This window comes from Odontomachus brunneus, unplaced genomic scaffold (assembly GCF_010583005.1).
Source record: "Odontomachus brunneus isolate Ranch 3 - 2012 unplaced genomic scaffold, Obru_v1 Obru_scaffold_007, whole genome shotgun sequence".
NCBI lineage: Eukaryota > Metazoa > Arthropoda > Insecta > Hymenoptera > Formicidae > Odontomachus > Odontomachus brunneus.
Genome location: NW_022639457.1, coordinates 137,304 through 158,037, shown reverse-complemented (window position 1 = coordinate 158,037; position 20,734 = coordinate 137,304). Strand labels below are relative to the sequence as shown.

At 39.1% G+C, this 20,734-nt stretch overlaps 3 protein-coding genes across 3 annotated transcripts; 2 read left to right on the top strand and 1 right to left on the bottom strand.

Annotated features, from left to right (window-relative positions):
- The first annotated feature begins 735 nt into the window (after positions 1-735).
- Positions 736-6,216, top strand: LOC116853850. The gene is made up of 8 exons (XM_032835127.1): positions 736-849; positions 959-1,001; positions 1,120-1,247; positions 1,339-5,019; positions 5,230-5,393; positions 5,467-5,671; positions 5,756-5,878; positions 5,939-6,216. Coding segments are annotated over exons 1-8 (4,470 nt in total). The 5' UTR covers positions 736-847; the 3' UTR covers positions 6,063-6,216.
- Positions 6,217-7,832: 1,616 nt separating this feature from the next.
- Positions 7,833-18,810, top strand: LOC116853851 (leucine-rich repeat-containing protein 15-like). Its single transcript, XM_032835128.1, has 5 exons — positions 7,833-8,573; positions 14,753-15,167; positions 15,749-16,063; positions 16,171-16,503; positions 16,639-18,810. The coding sequence occupies exons 1-5, from the start codon at positions 8,554-8,556 to the stop codon at positions 18,034-18,036; spliced, it is 2,481 nt and encodes an 826-aa protein (XP_032691019.1). The 5' UTR covers positions 7,833-8,553; the 3' UTR covers positions 18,037-18,810.
- On the bottom strand, positions 8,460-14,228 carry LOC116853860 (dynein regulatory complex protein 11-like). Its single transcript, XM_032835138.1, has 10 exons — positions 13,976-14,228; positions 13,639-13,791; positions 13,439-13,572; positions 12,974-13,228; positions 12,119-12,420; positions 11,449-11,983; positions 10,884-11,242; positions 10,249-10,497; positions 9,080-9,528; positions 8,460-8,592 (listed from the first exon to the last, which is right to left on the bottom strand). The coding sequence occupies exons 1-9, from the start codon at positions 14,116-14,118 to the stop codon at positions 9,118-9,120; spliced, it is 2,541 nt and encodes an 846-aa protein (XP_032691029.1). The 5' UTR covers positions 14,119-14,228; the 3' UTR covers positions 8,460-8,592; positions 9,080-9,117.
- Positions 18,811-20,734: the final 1,924 nt, after the last annotated feature.

Sequence of the window (20,734 nt, the reverse complement as noted above, 5' to 3'; positions counted from 1 at the left end):
AAGCGTCTTCTACAATGGCAGTAGGAGTAGTAGTAAGAAATAAGCAGTAAGTAAATAGACCAATCACAATCGATTATTTTTGAAACGTGAGAATGGAATTGGTCAATTTGCTTACTGCTTATTTCTTACTACTACTCCTACTGCCATTGTAGAAGACGCTTTAAGGTCTTTGCATGTAGAAAAATTTTAACCGTAACCGTAAGGTCGTAAGAAAACTGATTGATCACAGTCATTTATTCCTCGAACGCAAGGAGAATAATCAACTCTGATTGGTCAGTTTTCTTACGACCTTACAGTTACGGTTAAAATTTTTCTACGTGCAAAGGGCCTTATAGCAAAAATTCCTCTACGTGCCATATAGTAGTATTACATATATGCTTTTAACGATAAATGAGCCTCTAAGGCCGATATTCATAGTCCGATCTTATATTTAAGATCATCTTAAGTCATCTTAAGTCACCAAGAACATCTTAAGATGTCATGAACTAATCACAGAGCCGTATTCACATCTTAAGATATTATATAGACATTATATATTATGTCTATATTATGTTTATGGTCTCTTTCTACATGTTGACTTCACTTTTCTGGCCGTATGCGGGGTCCATGTATACTACATTCATGGTCCGAGGCGTCCGAGATTTCGACAATCCGATTTCCAATAGGAGAGTTCGCTTTTAGACTTTCCAACTAGCGACATCTATTTCGATACTTCGTGAATAGCGAGAAACCATCATTAGTACATACTTGTTGCACTGGTGTAGACAGTTCAGCTAAAAAGGAGAAATATATTGTAGGATATACTTTGAAACGGTTATAACTGATTTTTTCTCAACTGTATAATAAAATGTAGGTATTAATTATTTTTGTTATTTTTTGCACATACGTGAAGCTAAAATATGAAGATATAAAGAATTGTTTTATGTGAAAAAAAATAATGTTTTCATACACATCACAGGGTTCCCTCCAAACCTAAAAAAGATGAATCTAGACGTTCATCAGTAAGTATTTAAATTTAAGATATCAATATTATTATATAGCTTATCTTTAACACATTTTTGAAAATGAAAAGCTTTTTATTTTTATGATATTAATGTATGATTTGTTATACTTTTGTAGATCCTTAAAGCGTGCAAACCAAGACAGCCATTGCAGAATGTAAACTTCAATCCTTCATCTAATGAAAACAGTCCAGCCACATCAAAGATCAAGAGACGCGTTAGTTTTGCGGAAAAGAAACATGTCAAGTGAGTACCTTGTAATGTATATTAGCATATAAATTAAGAATATAACTTATTGTTTTTGATACTAGGATTATTTTTTTAATGTTTTGTACAGAGAATTTTGCCATTCCACGGAACAGGGGACCGTATGGGATAACACATATGAAGAACATGATTCTATTCTTAAAGGATCTTTTGCAACAGATCAAAATACAAAAGTTGATTCTAAGGAGAGTGCATCAAAAGTTCCTTCTGAAAATGACCATATTGATATTGATATTGAAACTGGTTTAAATCATACAAGTGACTCTGATCTAACACATAGTCAGCAATATAGCACTTCTGCTACAGAAGTCCATGAAAATGATAAAGATGATTTGAATTTTACCAATCCAGTGGAACATGTGGAAATATTTAGTCAAGAACTTCCACTTGGGAAAACCATTTCGCCAAATGTACCTGAAAGTACATCAGACAATGCTGTTACTATATATACAAACAAAGATAAAGAAAATTGTGCAAGTAGTATTTACAATGAATATTATCCTAAGATGTGTGTCAGTAATGTTAATTCTGAATTGGATAGAACATGCGTCCAAGACATGTCTATGGAATTTACAATGATAATGCCTGCATCTTCAATACCAGTATATTGTGATGCAGAAGATAAGCAGGAGAATGTACAGAAAGATAATGTTCCACAACATCAGGATGATTTTGATACAAATTGTACCATGGAAATAACTAAGGTAGTATCATGGAAAAACAAAGCAGAAACTTTTGTGCCAACTTCAAAACAAGAAAATTTATATGATAGAAATGATATAAACAGTTCATTTACTGAAAAAACTAAATTATTACTCAAGTCTATGGATATTACTGAGTCTGTCTCAGTCCCTTTGTGTCAGCAGAAAATGTATAATATTAAGCATGCAACAAAATCATTGGTCTCTAATTGCAATAATGAATCGTTGGAAATTACTCAAGCTGTTCCAATATCAGTGGAGCCCATCAAATCTGACATAGAAGCTTTCAGGAAAGTTCCAGTAATAGTGCAGAATTACGAAGATGTAAAGTGTAATGCTTCAAATAATAGTATGAAGCTTCTGACAAACTTACAATCAACCGAAAATATTATTTCCAGTCAGATACACGATGCTAATTATTCTAATTCATATCTTGTGCCAGAAAATAGTATAAAATTAACGAGTGTAGTACGATCACATGTGGCAGACAGTGACACATTTAATATGAATAATGGTGGAAATGATGGAAATTTTAACATTTCAATGGAAATGACTACTGCTCTATCTAAAATAGATGAAAAAAGTACTATACCTTCTTGTAACAAAATTGTAACTAAAGAAGATAATTTGAGGAAAAGTTGGGAGAACACTGAACATCCCAATAAAACTGAGTTCTTCAAAGATGTACCGATGGAAATAACGAGACCTGTAAATCTGTATGAAAGAAATATTCCACATCCTAGCAGTGAAGATACAGTTGCAGGAAAAAATTTGCGAAAGTATCAGGAAACTAATGAGAATTCTGGTGGAACCGAGTTTTTCAGTGACACAACGATGCAAATGACAAGACCTATCAATGTCATGTTACCAACAAGCATTCAGGACAAAAAGAATTTAAGAATAGACGAACCAATGCTCAAAGAATACAGAAATACGTTCTTGTATAATACGTCTATGGACATGACTAAGATACAATCAAGAAACAAAGAAGAAATGTTTAATCCAATTATTCATGAAGAAAACGAATGTGAGAGAAAGAATACGAATAACTCAATGACTTTTAGTCAAAGAACCAAGTTATTATGCACGTCTATGGACATTACCGAAGCTGTTCCGAATTCTTTGTTGCGTGAGAAAACATGTAATACTGAAAACACTGCAGAAATTACGGAAACCGTGGTTTCTCATACTGTTACAACGCCAAAAACACATTTGCCTAGAGAAGATTTTGCAGGATCGTCATTTCAAACTGACCCAATTGTAAATAATAATAAAGTAATTAATGTATCAATGAAAGTTGATACTGTTACTATTCAATCAACTGTGCATCATATGGGAGACATTACATTAAATGAAATGGAAAATTTGGGTATTTCTAAGAACGATGAGTCTCAACGTCCAACAGTAAATAACATAATAGAATTTAAGAAGAGCAAAACAAAAGAAAATGTTACAATTCCGAGAGAAACTATGGAGACGACAAATCTATATAATACATCGTCCAATACTAGTGCCTTAACAAATAATTTCGATCACTCGTCAAGTGCAGCTTTGAATATGCATTATATGGAAGATATTATACAAAATGAAATGGAAAATTTGGGTGCTTCCAAGAACAATAAATCTCAACGTCCAACAGTAAATAATGTAATAGGATTTAGTAAGAACGAAAATGTTACAATTCCCAGAGAAACTGTGGAGACGACAAATCTACACAATGCATCAATCAGTACCAATGTCTTAATAAACAATTCCGATGACTCGTTAAGTGCAGCCTTGAGTATGCATCATATAGAAAACATTACACTAAATGAAATGGAAAATTTGGATGCTTCCAAGAACAATGAATTTCAACATCCAACAGTAAATAACATAGTAGAATTTAGGAAGAGCGAAATAGGAGAAAATGTTACAATTCCGAGAGAAACTGTGAAAACCACAAATTTACATTTTATATCAACCAATACTAATGTCTTAACAAATAATTCCGATCACTCAAGTGCCTTGATAAATACCAGTAGAAAAAGACTATCTTATGAAAATGAAAATACAAGTACGAAAAAATTTCGCAGCGATTCTTTTGTGGAATTTCAGCCCTCTGTTTACGACAACACGCATTTATCTTCCAAGACTGATGACAAATATGTTAGCAATAAATATTTAACAAAGGATCTTACACGAATCTCGACACTGTCATGCGGATCAAATGGCAGTGATAGTCTGAATAAGATTGAAGAATGTAGTTTTTTGAGAAAGAATCTAGAAAACAGTTTCATGGAATTGCAGTCGATCAATCCACCGTCGTTTGTCTATATGAGTAGTGAGGAAGAAATCTCTTTCGCTGAGTTTTTGCGGGAAAATAAACTACATACATCGATCACTACCGATGCTGTACCAATCAATAATAAAAATAATAGTTCCGAGAGATTAGAGCCGGTGAACATCGAACATCATGAAACGGAAGACTGTCACAAAAGCGTTGTGACGAATACAATCGTAAATAATCGGGAAACTGATTGCCAAGCAATCGAAACAACAATTACCGATGATCATCGAGTCGATGAATTAAATCGCTACGTAATAGATGTAGAGCATCTCGACGGAAAAAACTTGCTGTCAACAAATAACGTTGATCGCAGAAAGACGATGATACTATCTAGCACTAATCATTTCACAAAAACAAACGTAACGACAAAAGAAGATCAAATAGACAAGAAGGAACATACCCGAGAGGAGATAAACGATGAAATAAAATTACGAAATATTGAGCAGAAAGAACAGCGCTCAGAGATAGGAAAAGAAGAGGAACGTTGCATTGATAGCCTGAAAGAAACAGAAAGTGCAGTTGAAGAACAAGTGAATCAAGATGAATATTGTCAAGAGAATTCAGATGGTAAAGTGAATCCACAAGATGTAGAAAAGAAGGAAGACTGTGTAGAAGAGAGACTCGACGCAGAACAAGACGTTAACAAAATTGAGAAGGAAGAATCTTCAGTCGAACAAAATCCGTTTTTATCGTTATCGCAAAAATTGGAGGCTTATGCTGAGAAGTAAATATAAATAAATATATAAATAAATATAAACATATATATATATATATATATATATATATATATATATATATATATATTCATACTTATATACTTATATATGTTTATATATGAAAATTACTCACCTAAGATGTTATGTACTTTTTTCGCTGAAACTCAAAGAGATAAAAAAAAATATGGCACTTTAACATACGCATTTTTTTTTTACAGAAAAGACTGCATTTGGAGTGTGTATTACAAAAATGTCGATAGGAGAATGATTGGGTTCGGTTTCATGTCGAATTCATTGTTGGTAGTAACATTCTTATCGGACGGTCTGAATCATTCCGAAGAGAATTTGATTAAAGAAGTCAAGATTATTTCCCGCCTTGCAGGTAAGTATAAGAGTCGGAGAAATGGCATAAATCTTAATATGGTAACATTCCAACGATATCTTTTTCGCAATAGATGACGTAGATGTACTAATGAGGATAGTTCACGGATTGATTCTGGAGAAAATCAACGTGGAAACGCTTACGCATTCGTACAAAACTCACGAGGACGTTCTTCCGATGCTAGACTTTGTTTCGCAAGACGTGAAACTGGCGATGAATTTTATGTTTGACTTGAAACGCTTGGACAACTTAAACTTGATGGAGATCGCCCGTGATAAGTAATAACTTCCATTCAATCGTATTCAATGATGCGACTTAATAACGTCATTATTTGAATTATTGCTATTATCCGCTTATTTCAGAATTTCGTTCGTGTCTCGGAGCAAACATATGGATATTATATTGAAGATCACAATCAATGTGAAACGTTTCGATAAGCTCACTCCGAGTGATGTTAATATTCGTTGTTTGCTGGGCACAATAAGGTGAGTTCGTCGAGATTACGTCACACGAGTAAAAATTTTTAACGAGTTGTTTTTTTACAGAGAAACAGACGTTAAAAACTTGATTAAGAATGTGAAAAAAAATCATAAGTTTCTGAGTCGATATATGAACGACGTGAGGGATTATATTGATATAATGGAAGAGATTTCAATGACTCGTAATTGATCGAATTGATTAAAGTAGGTCGACCTTCCGTAAAACTATTATTCGAATCACGTTATAACTAGAAAATATAAGTTTTTAATATCGCCGATATATTCTACAAGTGATCGTGCAATTATCTGTACTACATAAAATTAACACCCAGTGTACAACTAGGGTTGCGTTTTTGTATTTTTATATAATTTATAAATTGTATAAATGTTATAATAATATAATAATAAAAAAGTATCTATAATAATCTGTAAGATTGACGATATTTGTTTCGATCTTGTAAACTTTTCTATGTCAATGTATAACGTGTCTCAAGTTCCACATAATTTTCATTTTAGAATTGACCTCGTGCCTCCCGCACCTAATTAACATTTCCCAGACTCTAATTAACTGTGCGAGCATTGACTAGTTTCGCTAGTCGAATCAACTTTGTGCCACGGATGAAAATTAGTCTCTACCAATTTACCAATAATAAATGGAATAATAAATGGAATGGAAGTTTGCATTGGCAGGAGGCGCTCCGACTTCCCGACGTAAATGTATTCCTTATGCAAGCGTCATTTAAATCGCTCTTTTTCCGCCTACATTTGTATACAATGAAACTCTCGATCAGACTGTCAGTTGTGCGATACCACCGCACCTTCTTGTCTTTCCGCTATGATAAAAGGGGACGTTCTCGTTAGAACAGTACGTTGAAGTTATTATCCGAGTCTCGCGAGAGTTTCAAAACCAATTTCGAGATTGTCATGAATTTCGCGCGACGTTCGACTCTCGGCCTATTGCTTTAGACATAATGCTGTCCCGAGCCTGTTTTTTAGCATGGCACGTTATAAACACTCGGAGAGCTTGTTAAAGAAGTCGGACTTTCTTTCACTGCGGCTACACTAATCTCGCGTGGGCGTAAAGGCCCGGTTTTACGTGATTTCGTAACGCGCGACGGACCGATTTCCAGTATCAAAAAGCATTTCACGAGGATCCCGAAGACCTTCGGAGTCCCCCTTCTACTACCCCACCCACCCATATTCTCTCTTTCTTTCTCTTTCTCCTTCTCGCACCGAGCCCCTCTCTTTCTCTCTCTTTCATTCTGTCGTTCTCTTCGCCCACTTCTCCCGTATACTCATGCATACGAAAACAGCGCGCACGGGAATCACTCAGTAATACTTTTTGTATCACGCGCGGACACGTCCTCACGAAATAAATGAAGTCGTAGACTGAAGAAGACGTGTCGCTTTTTGAAGACTAACACGAGATGCAAAATTTATTTTCAGGCTTAATGTAAAAACTGAAAATGAGAATTTGTTTTTCAATAATAATTTAATAAAGCATCAAAGTAACCAGGAGGTCTTAGAATTCGCGACGGGCGTTTCGGCGTTTCAGAGTTTAAGCAACGACGTCCAGAGCATTTAAAAAATTACTGTACGAAAGAGACATCGAGGTGCTCGTCGCGTTATTCCAGTTACTCTTTCGGCCATGGTCGTTCTCGACGACGAGGGAGCAAGTGGCGATGTGGTTGTCGTACTCGTCTTCGTCCTCATCGTCGTCGTTGTCACCCGCGATGATACCTGCTCCAGATGCGACGGAGAGCCGGTACAGAGCGCGGCGCGGCGCAAGTGGGCGTAAGGGCCGGGAGAGAGAACGTCGTCCCGTGTTCCATACATGGCTATGCTATGTGGAAACCGAGAGACACATAGAGAGGCGGACGGACGGACACAAACCGGGGGAGTCCCCACCGCGTGGACACGGTGGAGGCGACGTCGGTTTTCTCGTCTTTCGAAGTGGTCGTCGAGCATGCTCTCGGCACTCGTGCAGTGTCTCGCAGCACGTACTCGTCGTACTCGACCTGTTGTCTGCTGCCCGTCGTGGTGTTGCGGCATCAACACCACAACCGCACGTCCGGATCGCAATCCGTTCTGTTTGGTACCGTCCAGGCGTTCGTGTCACCGCGCGCATCGCCGATCTTGGAAGAGACGCGATGTCCGTTGTTCTTCTTCTTCTTCTTCCGCGCGACCGTATGCGCACGTCGAAGTCGACGAGCTTCGAATGAGTTACCGTACACGACACGCGCGACAGCGTAGATCCCGACAATTCAATTGTCGCGAAGTGTCAACACCTGATCTCTACGATCGACGAAGATCATTCGACAGATCTCGCGATTTCATCTCGCGACCCTTGTCTGTGATAATTATGCGGCGATATTGCGAGGGATAAGGCACAAGTGATAAGTGTGATCAGAGCCGCGGAAGTGTTCGATTTTCTTCTCTCTCTCGGCTATTCGCAAGTTTTCCTTGCGTGAAGAATACAAGGAGCGCTCGAGAAATCTCACAGGAGGGATGTGACATCAAAAAACATCCGAACTTGAGGACCGTTCTCCATTAATGTAGGACGGATCGCACGATGCACTCGCGAGCGCTTCACTGGCGTGGGTGCTACTGCGTTCCTCCTTCGCTTTGAGGCTGAGGTCAGGTGTGGGAGGGTGCAGAGGTTGGGAACACGTTCGAGACTGATGCATATTGCACGTTATAGGTACGTACTGGCGCTATTCCTGTAATAACGCAGTTGTATTACCTTTTTACACGAGTAGATATTTAAATAAAATATCCCTAACGTCTATTTTTAATAGCGAAATAACTTGTTTTAAGTCTCCTGGTTCTTTACCCCGGAACTTCCGATTGATAACGTCAGAGGAAATACACGAAATTCTTACTTATTTATTGATCATTAGAACAAAAGTGTTTGCATTATTTTACACATCGATCGGTCACGAATGTCATTTAATGGGTACATCTTTTTATTTTTACGTATTTTGCAAGAATTTTTAGCTTGTATTTTCTCGCTCTTTCGACGTCATAAATCAAGATGGCCGCGGCGAAGGATCAGGAGCTTTACGTTAATAGAATTACCTTATTTTGTATTTTTGTTATTTGTACTTTTTTGCGTGCGAATTGAGTCAGCAACATAAAATACTCGACAGCGTTTCTCGTGATACGCGATGAAAATTTTCGCGAAAAGCTCGCGACGCGTTTACTCACTTCGAGGGGTGTCTTTGAGCGCCTCCTTTCGTTTGCGCTCATTCTGGGGCTGCTTGCTTAGCTGCAGCCTTTCTCCTTCTTTGTAGAAATCGGTTTTCAATTTTACGAAACACCTCCAACGTCTTTTCTGTAGGATACTCATACTTCATTACTTCATTCATGATTTCTACCGTGCTGAGCGGGTTGTGTTTGAGAGTTATTCGTCGCCGCAGCGACAACATCTTCTCTACGGCTTCCTTAATGAAGTTCAGGGGAACTCCGATGGATAGCTTAGCCAAACAGGAGACGTCAATATTGCGATCGACGCCGTGATATTTCATTAGTAGATCCTTGTAATACATATACAGTGTATTGTAGTCGGTGGTGGGTATCATTATGAATCTGTCGTGGATTTTGAAGAACGGCTGTGCTGCGTTTCCTGGCTGTTCGGACAACGAAAGGAACAGTACCTGTTGAAAGAGTTCGTCGTATTAATGAATAACGCAAAAGTCCCGAGTAAATTGAGTGTCTTCTACATACAACTTTTGATCACGAATATGTAAATACAATATAATCTATGGGAAAACGACAGTAGAATAAGATTTTGAGGTGGATGTTGGACCGCCTTCTGCAATACCTACGCCAGTGAGTAACAGTATCTGTCCGGAATCTCTGACATTCTAAATCCTACGTTAACTCGCCGCCACCTACGTTCCCGCCAACCATATACACCGGTAGGAGGTGTTTCATTGATGAGCAACTTCGATCGAAAGAGGTCCGTGAGACATAAAAAAAGAGAAACGGGAAAGAGAAAGAGAGAACCCGCTGTGCGCCTGCGAATTCGCCGAGGCGGCGGTTCATTCATATTGAAGAAAGAGATCTCAAACGGGAATAACAAGAATCTCACGAAATGGGCACTGCTTGATCACACGCCTCAACACGCTCCTCCATTTAAGAGTTTTACACCGAGTTCTCACGACAAAATGAATTTCCAATGTTTTATACAGTTATTTCCACGGAGTGTCTAATGAAAGATCTTGAATATATGTGACATGAAAAATGTTACTGAGAACAAAATACAAATTTTGAGACGAGCAATATCGCGATAATAGCAAAGAATAAATCATACACTGGGAAATAAGTAATTATAAAAGACGTGAAGGGTCTACCTTCACTCTTTATAGCTTTACCTGGTCACCTGGAGCGATGCCTTTTATTAATTTCACGAACTGCTTCGTGAATCGTTTCGGTCGAAGATGACGCTCCTCTGGCGAGACTTTCTTTAGCCAGGGTCCTTCGCCGGCGTCGAGGAAGATAACGGAAGGAGCGTAAACGCGGGCGACTCTGGAGATCATGTTGATGAGCCTTTCTTGCTCCTTCTTGCTTACAAATTTACCGACCAACACAGATGGCGACACGTCAAAAAGTAATGCGCCCACCTGAAAAAGATTGACTAGAAATTCTTTAAAAATTGATTAAAAATTTATTCTCTTATCATTAATAGTGTCATACACTTATGAGAGAAAAAAATATCTAAAAATATCTAAAAAATAAAAAAATATTTATTCGGTAGGTGCTAACATATTTACTTAAATCTAAATTATTTTATTTAAATAAAGTAAACAATTGCTTCCATGAAAAGCTACGGTTTTGCGAAGATGAATATTTTCTTATCTGAAAAATATTTTATATTAATATAAATAAATATATTATTAGAGTACGCGAATATGACATCTTTTTATTTTTTAGATATTTTTTTCTCTCAGTGCACATATCAATTCACTCAGTATTCTTCGTTATCACAAAAAGAGCATGGACAATTAACCTCTGAACAAATAGCGTTGGCGAGGAAAGTCTTTCCGGCGTGCGGTAATCCGCAGATACATACGGAGCGCACGAGCGGTGCGACCTGATGCGCCTCTTTGGAAATTAAAGGCAGCACGCAGTACTCCAAGATAAGCTGCTTGACCTCACCGAGTCGGTGCTTGAAATCCCGAGATTCGCGACGTGCTTCGTAATTTCCATACGAGAAATCGCCGACCCAGTCCCGCAAGGAAACGATCGGATATTCCCTGATGACATCTGCTTGCAGCAGTTCGTACAACAGATCCTCGACGGGCATGTCATCCATGACGTCCTTTTTCTTCCTCACTTTTTTGACAGGCTCGGCACCTTTGTTCTTTTCTTCTCATAACTCATTTAAATTAGTTGTTCATAAATATATCATTATTAAGCGGGAGAATAATAATTAAAAACTGCACGTTAGAAATCGTTGAAATTAGCAGTTATAACTTGTCGCAAAAGTTCCAAGAAATAATTCACCGAACGATTAAATAGCTCGTAATTAAATTACAATTAAATTAAAATCGTTAAATTTTATCCGATTATACCTCCATTCATCGTCGGGATAATGAATTTTTTCTTATCATGCGCGTGATCCTTCAATAATGCCTTATTCAACAGCTCCAATTCTGCTCTCAAGAACCCGTCTGCTATCTTCCTTATTTCGAGCTGCAGCTCGTAACAGAGTTTCTCGACGATCAGATCAAGGTATTCTTTCTGCTCCGGATTCCTAGTCTCGTCGCGAAGACTCCAGTTTTTTATGAAATCGGCGTTCGCTTCCAGTAAGCAAGACAGAGCCTGCGTTTGCGGCATCCTCCAGCCCTTCTCAGGAGCCTTCGCAGGCCCAGTTTCAGCTTTGGGAGCTTCCTTCTTCCTGGCTTTCTTTCTCGCTTCTTTCTCCAACTTCTCAGTTAGGTACTCTTGCGGTGCCAAAGTCTGCCCAGTCACGATCAGGACGCTGCCGCCTAGCTCAGCTGCTGGAAACACGTCGTAGTGTCCTGCAGCGTCGTACCAGGTGACGAACCACTCGTGAATCTCGTCGATGATGTCCTCCATCAGTCCGGGTCCTCTAATTTTCAGCAACTATTAAAAATTAAACACTCGTTAATTCGATTATCGAGATCGTTGCGAGGCACACTTCAACATAGCACTAGAAATTCTCAGGATAAACGATTTTTATTATATTTTATTTTATTTTTATTATAATGAAACCATTACCCTTGCACGTTCGTCACTGATCGCTTTCTCAGTCTGCTCAGCGAACACAGGTATCAAAGCGCGTCGTCGCTTGAAGTTCTCCTCGTCCGTCGCAAACACTTTGCGGCACTGCCAGCTGGGTATCGTCATACCCAGAATTTCCTCGAGACGCGCGATTCTCCTCCGCGTGTTTCTCTTCGCAGTGTATCGTCGCCACGCGCGCTGTATCGTCTTCGCCGACTCGATGATTACTGCGTGATCTATCCTTTTCGGTATGATTTCCCCGTATGCCAGTTTTTTGTTGTATTCGAATGTACGCTTCGCTGTAGAACAGTTTACGTTAGTGATTACATGGTTGAATACAAGAAAGATCTACAGAACAGTAACGCGATAAATAAATTCTTAAATAAATGCTCCCTGCTTAAAATAATGAGTACAAAACGATAAAATTACATTATATTCAGTCTAAATTTCAATGTAAACCGATCATCATTTTATTAATTCACATTGGCCCATATTCTGAATCCTTTTTTATCGATAAAAGTGCCTTAAATATAGCTTTTCAGCCAATCAGGTGGCTCCTAAGCCTCTTTTAGAGGTACTTTTATAGATAAAAGAGAATTCAGAATATGGGCCATTGATTTAGATGTGAAATTTAGTCTGAACCTTATGTAAAGTTATCGTTTTATATTATTTATATATATATATATATATATATATATATATATTAGGGAAAAAGAGAGAGTGTGTGTGTGTTTTGCATTCACATAATTTTGAACAAGGCTTTTAATAAAATTTTTTGTTCATAACGACATCTTAGCAAGCGAGAAATCTTAGCAAGCGAGTTATCTATGTTTTTCTGTTTAATTTAATTACCGTCTTCACCATGGACGCGTGATCTCCTTGCTCTTTCGTGATTCTGTATCAACAATATCGCCATGTGCATGGCTTTTTCGGCTGCAGCTTTCCTCTCTCGGGCGGCTATCTCCTCGGGCGATTCGCGAGGCACCTCCACTTTGAAGGGTTGTACGGCGCGTTTTCTTCGCGCCGCGCGGGTCTTCGTCATCTCGTCCTTCAATTCGATCGTACTTTCGATTGGCGTCTGCGGCAGACTGGGCTCTTTTATTTGTACTTGTTGAAACACAAAAGATTGAAGATACATCTGCATCAAAAGACTTGTAAATACAATTTATATTTAACATTCAATTATTTTTTGTAAGTGAAATCTACTTCAATTATTTTTTGCAAGTGGAATCTATTTCAATTATTTTTTGCAAGTGGAATCTATTTCAAGATCTTACTTGATATCAATCTTATAACTGATAACAAAATTCCATAAACCTCTCTGCACTCTCTCGATTAACTCCTGAACGAACTTTTTGCGTTCCTCCAAACGTTCCCGACCGCATGCCGTTGCAAGTAGTTCTATATCGTCCAATGTGAACTTCATTTGATACAAGATATCGTCCGGCCATCTACAATGGCCGATATTTACTCATTGTCAGTAGATCAAAAGCGATCGTGCCGCGTGAAAAGCCTACTGATAGTCTGAGTAATCCCGTCGTACGATCTCCCTTTTACACTGCAACATCCGCCCGATTGCGCAGTCTAATATCTTCTTTATTAAGTTCCGCTTCTGTGTCTGCACCGTTTGATCGTAGCACAGGATAAGTCTTCTGATTATGTTCCGGTATCTAAAAATCAAATTAAATTAAGCTGAATTAAAAAAAATAGAAAAAATTAATTCGATCTGTTCAACGAGCACGGTCACTTTGACGGCGAATTATTCATATTGTATTTCCTCTCTCTATTAAATTTCGAATTTTTAAGTACACATAAGATATCGATTTATAATAGGAAATTGGTTCGAGTACGTACCTCACGTACATAGATAACGTCGTATTTAAAATTACCCTTTTCTTTAACGGTGCACCTTCCTGTAATCTCTGTTCGAACTCCAACAACTTCTCCAGATCGCTTCTTGTGATTAGCCATAGTTCGGTATAATAAGTATGAGACATTCGGCTTCAAATATGTACTTTGGATCGATGCGTTATTACTACGAGACTCTGCACTATAATTTCGAGTTTGCCGTATAAAAATTACGGTTATCAGCGACTGATGACTCAGAATGAAGTTGCGTTCTTTAAACAAAATCGACATCTTAAATCGAGACTTTGATCGATCTTATTTTAAAGTTCAATTTTGCATTTCAAATGATTTTAAGTTCGTTTTAAAATGCTATGCGGATAACTTCAGTGATTACAAGAATCATCAAATGTGATGTGTAAAATATCATAATATCTCCAAATTCGCGCTAAAACTCACGAAAATAAATATGCATTTATTTAACTTAACTTAGATGCTTCCAGTGTCTTTGAAAACATCGCACGCTTATCGATTACCTATGATAAAAAGCAATTCGATTATTTTCTCTGTGAAACATCTTACTTGAGAGATGTCTCGCGACCAACTAATTTTTTCACATAATTGTCCAGGCGACAATAAAAATGGTCGACACGAACCTTAATCTTTCTCTAATTGTAAGATTCATGACACAAAGCGTAGATTCTTTCTTCTTCTTAAATTGTAAAGACTGCAATTACGTTTACAATGAGATGTAATTACATTTTTGTGTTGCACGTCTTTTTTCAGGATGCTTAGACCGTTTCGAGATTTACTTGTTTTGACATTGGTAATGACGGCGTCGTGTCTCAATGTGACGGAGGACGACGCCACGATGTCAGCAGCATCAATGATAGATTCGATAATAACGACAGCTGAAACAATATCGACGACAACATTAGAAACGACGACGACGACAATGATAACGACGTCTGCTGCCAAGGAAAATGTTTCTTCCTCGTGGTCGACGTCGTCATCGTCTCCGTCGGCTTCACCGACAATTGTGACAGTACAGGATGATGACATCCCGAAAGATATATCCCACGCATCATCGTCCTCCTCTGACACGGTTTGGGAGTGTCCGAATATCACAAAAGTGGGTGTGGAATGTTCTTGCGACTTTCCATACACACTCAGGTGTACAGGCGATAGAATGGCGTTGCAGGTAATTGCGTCATTACATTAACGTCGTACATCCGACACGCGCGCACAACTTTGCTTTAAAATATTTGTTGTGACATACCAAGTATTTTCGAGAAGTATATTCAGATGCTTTCATTTAAATGCGACAGCTCGTTCTAACGTCCGTTGTTACGCTTCACAGCGCGATCGAGGCCGTTACTTTTTAACCAACGGTCAGGAAGAGCGTAGGTGTGCAGACCGCTAATGAAATACAAATCTTATATACGTATATCATTCAAGAGTTCATTGTGCTCGCTGCTCTTTTCCTTTCGTTCCCGCCTCTTTCTTCTCTACGACTCGATGCTCGATCTCGCTGGTTCGCGTACGCCGGTTGTTTTGCGCCGTGTCCTGTTATAGTGCTATCGTCGTGAATTATTTCAACAAATATCGCTCGACAACTTTGTCTTCATGAGTAAAATGTATCGAAAGATACACTCTATAATCGAAAGATATGGCAGATAATTGAGTTCCTTTTGCGAATAGAATATCGTGAAGAGGAAGAAAAGACGAATCAATTAAAAATTTATCATCTAAGACAGATTGAAATTCTAATGGTTCTTCTAGGTCATCAGTGAACACCTCAAACACAGTCGAGCGAACATGATATCCTTGTTGGACCTGACCGTGACGGGGATCTCCGTGTTGCCGGCGCGCTTCCTCGAGAACGTTGCTCTTCATGGACTAGTTGTCTCTACCGGCGAGCTAAAACGCGTTCATGAGGACGCGTTCATCGCACTAGCGCGGCCGTTGCAGGCCCTTGGACTTCCGAACAATCTCCTAGACTCCGTTCCTACAGTCGCGCTGTCGTATTTAATCGGTTTGGACCGGCTGGATCTTTCCCATAACAAATTGAAAACATTGAAAGCGGATTCCTTCAAGGTACAGTTGGCTATGAAATGAAGTGTTTGATGTTTACGACTTTGCTGCGGGTAAAACAATTTTGGAAGATCAACCAGCGAATAACGAAACGATTTCGATTTTTTTAGGGCTTGTCAAATTTAACTTATTTGGACCTGTGCGACAATCAGCTGTCGCAATTGTCGCCGCAAGTGTTCCTGGCGTTGCCGATGTTACGCTCACTGAGAATGCGCGGAAATCATCTAAGCGTTTCCGCTCTGTCCGCCCTAAGAGGCCTCAAGCGATTGGAAGAGTTGGATTTATCCAATAATCTGTTGCTGGGCCCGATGGGACCCAATTTGTTGCCGCAGATGCCCAGATTACACTTCCTTAACGTATCCGAGAATAGTCTCGTCAATGTGCAACAAGGAGCCCTCGTAGGTCTTAGGAATCTCACTTATCTCAGCCTGAGTCATAATCAGGTGAGTCGAAAAGTTTTGGTTTGATCTGTTCGTTAAAATAACAGCAAGACAAATATTATACAAAAAATTAAAACCATCTAATTAGGGGCCTCGCGAGCAATATAATCTAAACGAATAAATATCATTGACTTTCAGATCGACGTGTTGGAAGACCACTCGTTTAAGCATTTGTCGACCCTGACACGGCTGGATTTAGCCAACAATTGCATCGTCGCCGTGTCCAGTGCGTCGCTGGCGCATCTGGAGAAACTGACGATGTTGGATCTCACGCACAATTTCCTGCGATCGTTGACGGCGGATCTAGTGGTGCCGCTGAAGAGTCTCCAAGATCTACGACTGGACGACAACGACATCACGATCGTGTCGAGCGACGTGCCGACCACGAAGCTGCACCTGAAGCGGCTTTCTCTCGCCGACAACCCCTTGAACTGCGACTGCACTCTGTTGGAGTTCGCTAACTGGCTCAGCAACTCCAGCTTAAGCGAGGAGGATAGGTCGTCGGCGGTGTGCGCGACACCGCCCGCGCTGGAGAACGGTATTCTCACACAGGTGTCGCCGGGTAGCCTGCTCTGCGGCGAGCCTACGCCACCCATGATGACACGCGGTGTGCCCGTGGTTGGTGAGCAACTCAGCTTGAAAGAATTCCACTACGACGAGTCGACCGGCGTTAACCTGCTCTGGCACGTGGAGCAGTGCGTCGAGCGCTACACTTGCGACTCGCTCATTGTCTACGAGACCGTCGATGACAAAGAAGTCCAGCTGGAATCCAGCCCTCTACACTGCGACTCGCGCATGATGCGCGATCCTTGCATCCTGCCGGTTTCCATACCGGTCTCATTGCACCTGCAAATGGGTCACAAATATCGTTACTGCGTGGTGCTGCTGGTACCCACCGCCTACGACGATGTCTCTCTCGGTCTCGGCTGCAGCGACGTCATCGTCCTGGAGAAGACTCAACGGCAGCAGCAGCAACAGCCGCACGACTCACATCTCGCGACTTCTACGCAACCGCCGGTTCTCGGCATTTCTTACCCGCGGATTACCGGGATTCACGTGAACGTGTCCGACCAAGGCAACTTGCACGTGGACGTTGCACTCTCCGCGAAGATAACGGAGACGTCGACCTGTCAGTTGTCCATCGTCATCTTCAACACGATCTCCGCGGTGCATCGGCAGACGTTCAATTGCAGCTCCGCGCTCGTCACCGTGGAAGTGTCATTGCCGGGTTGTTATATGGTGTGCGCCAGTCTGGACGAGCTCACCGAGGCTGTGGTCGCCGTCAGCGATTTGCTCAACGATCATGAGCACTCTCGCTGTGTCGAAGTGGTGCAGAGCCACCAGTTGAACGTCGTCTTCATCACGTTAGCCGTCGCTCTCGTCATCTGCGTCATCACCCTTCTTCTGATCCTCCGTGGCTATAACCTCGGCAGGAAGCACTCTGCTATACAGGCGCAGTGCTTCCTGCCGACTCAGGAATTCGAAATCACTCACAAAGCGCACTACATCAAACTCCTGGCCACGACAAAAGTTTGACAGTCTACTCTCTAAATCTCCTGGAGTGGAACCTCACTCAAAACGAGTGAAAAGTGACAGTATTTTCACTCGAAGCGATAGTGAAAATACCGCTACTCAAAATTGCAGGAGTGAGCGTTTCAGTCAAGTTTAAAGTGGATTCTCACTCTATATGAGCGAATGCTTCAATCGATTAGAGTGAATATATTTCTGTCACACAGTGGAGCACATCAAATTTACTTCTGAATTTCGAGTGAAAATATTCACTAGTGGAAAAATTCATTATATACAAATGAAATATCACTCGATTTCGAATGATTCAGTAGTCACTCTGCTTTTCGAGTAAAATTTTACTCTAAGAAATTTTGAGAGTGCAACACATCGTATTAATAATAACACAAATAATACAAATAACACCAATAATAATGGTAATAATAAAAAGGCCATGGGACGACCTTGTCAGACATAGAACAAATATGATAATGAGAAATAATATTAATATTAATAATAATAATAAACTGATCACACCTTTTACGATGAGAGTGTATGAATGTTGGTAAAACGTTAGTGAAAGGTCGTAAGCAACGACGATGATTAGTCGACGAATAATTTGTTTCTATTAAGTGCAATGAAGTCAAACTTGACATGAAAATCAAACAGAACTTCTTGACTGATCCGATACTAATTTCGCTCATGTTACATGTTGTAAATATGTTTTCTTTAATCGTTTTTAACATCCAAATACAATGCACCTGTTTTGTTGTAAAATAATAAATATATGTGATTACTATTACATTCTTGTTATAGCAATTATTTCATTTTTCCTTATATATACTGGATGTCGAGAGATACGTCGTAAATACATCTATCATAAAAACGAATATAAATAAATATTTGTTTAACCAAATGTCGTCTTTTTCGTTTTCCCCGTCGTGCCGTAGATATATCGCGTTAGTTAGGTCACAAAAAAAAAATACAGAAAAGATATGTCTCTCTCTTCGTGTCGTTTGCACCTGTCAAATTACCAGGCAAATAGCTGTCATCGCGTTAGTTAGGTCACGAAAAAAAATACAGAAGAGATATGTCTCTCCCTGTCTCTCCTTATCTCTCCCTGCCTCTCCTGTCTCTCCCTGTCTCTCTCTGCTTCTCCCTGTCTCTCCCTATCTCTCCCTGTCTTTCCCTGTCTCTCCCTATAATTATTAATTAATTAAAGTATATTTTAATTTAATTTAATTATTTTATTTTCATTTTACATTTTTTATTGTTTTTTATTAGCTATATAGCGGGTGCGTAGCGCGCGCATGTATTGTTCTAGTATATATAAATATTATAAATCTAGACGTTATTTTTCGTACCGTATTTTCGACGTAACATTTTAATAATAGCCATCTTCGTTAGAATATTTCGTGAGAGGTTTCCTTCTATAGATCTTTACTCGCCTTCGCGTATGTCACAGCTCTTCACGAAAAGTCACAATTTTCTTTCAATTTAAAATATCGATTCGAATATCGAATATCGTATCGAATATCGATACAAAATGTAACTATCTGTTCTTCATAGCTACACTTTCCGCACTACCTTGCAATCTTTTTCTATTTTCTCTTTTCTTTCACCAAGTGTCAAAATTTATATCTATTTGTATCATTTTAAACGCGGGCAATGCAACTTTGTACAGCTATAACGAGCAGACTTTATATTTCGTGAACATGAGAAGCTTGTTTGCGTTGCTTGCACTTTATTAGTGATAGGCTACCATAGGAATTTTTCCTACGTCGAGATCCTTGATTAACTGAGACATTGCTTATGGTTCCTGCACACAGAACACGAAAACGTCTGCCACGCGGTAAAAAGCGACGCAATAGTCAATAAACTTCTAGTTCTTATGGAAAAACAGTACATTGATTGATTACCGCGTCGCAAGCATTTCTGTTTTCAGAAATTTTGTTTGTGTGAAGAAATTATTACGTATGAAACTTCTGCTTAGGGAAATTCCCACAGCATTTCCATCACTATAATCCTTGGTCTATATTTGGTGATTTAAGATTTAAGCCTTAAAAATTGATCATCACAGTCGACTATTATAAGAATGATCCAATAGGATTAATCAATATTTAAGGTTTAAGTCTTAAATCATTGAATGAAGACCAAGGGTAAATTTTTTCTTTTTAGTTGCACTGTTGTAATAAATTAAGGGATGTCTACATTGCAAGTAGATAGTAAGAAGTAGGAAGTAAGAGTAAGAAATTGACTAACCACAGTCAAATATGAGAAGAATAATCAACTATAATTGGTCAATTTCTTATTCTTACTTTCTACTTCTTACTGCTTACTTCCAATGTAGACGTCCCTTTAGAGTAAAACAAATATATTTTATTTCGCTCTAACTTATCGTATCAATGCAGCAATGCAGCAGAAAAAAAATAACTGACTGCTATAGAGTGAGATAAATCTATTTTTTTCTCACTCTAATTGTACCAGAGTACACTAGTTCAGCTGTGCAACTACGAAGAACAAGCTAATTGATCAAAATGTTGCAGAGTAACGTTTTGTCTGGTTACCAACGTGATGATTTAAGTGCCTCGTTAGTATACTCACGTGTTATCCAAATTTATTTTTTAAAACAATTTTGATAAATTTGGTAAATTATAAATTTTATTAGCCTTAAATCACAATTGTGTTATTATTTCAAATTTAACTTTTTGACACAAAACATAACCTC

Excerpts from the sequence above, each read along its gene's own strand:
- LOC116853850 (XM_032835127.1), top strand. Across the intron at positions 5,394-5,466 it reads GATTATTTCCCGCCTTGCAG|ATGACGTAGATGTACTAATG; the intron begins GTAAGTATAAGA and ends TTTTCGCAATAG. Across the intron at positions 5,672-5,755 it reads ATGGAGATCGCCCGTGATAA|AATTTCGTTCGTGTCTCGGA; the intron begins GTAATAACTTCC and ends CGCTTATTTCAG.
- LOC116853851 (XM_032835128.1), top strand. The coding sequence starts at position 8,554 with ATGCATATTGCACGTTATAG. Across the intron at positions 8,574-14,752 it reads ATGCATATTGCACGTTATAG|GATGCTTAGACCGTTTCGAG; the intron begins GTACGTACTGGC and ends GTCTTTTTTCAG. Across the intron at positions 16,504-16,638 it reads TCAGCCTGAGTCATAATCAG|ATCGACGTGTTGGAAGACCA; the intron begins GTGAGTCGAAAA and ends ATTGACTTTCAG.
- LOC116853860 (XM_032835138.1), bottom strand. The coding sequence starts at position 14,118 with ATGTCTCATACTTATTATACCGAACTATGGCTAATCACAAGAAGCGAT. Across the intron at positions 11,984-12,118 it reads TCAGTGACGAACGTGCAAGG|TTGCTGAAAATTAGAGGACC; the intron begins GTAATGGTTTCA and ends AATTTTTAATAG. Across the intron at positions 11,243-11,448 it reads TATCCCGACGATGAATGGAG|AAAAGAACAAAGGTGCCGAG; the intron begins GTATAATCGGAT and ends AGTTATGAGAAG.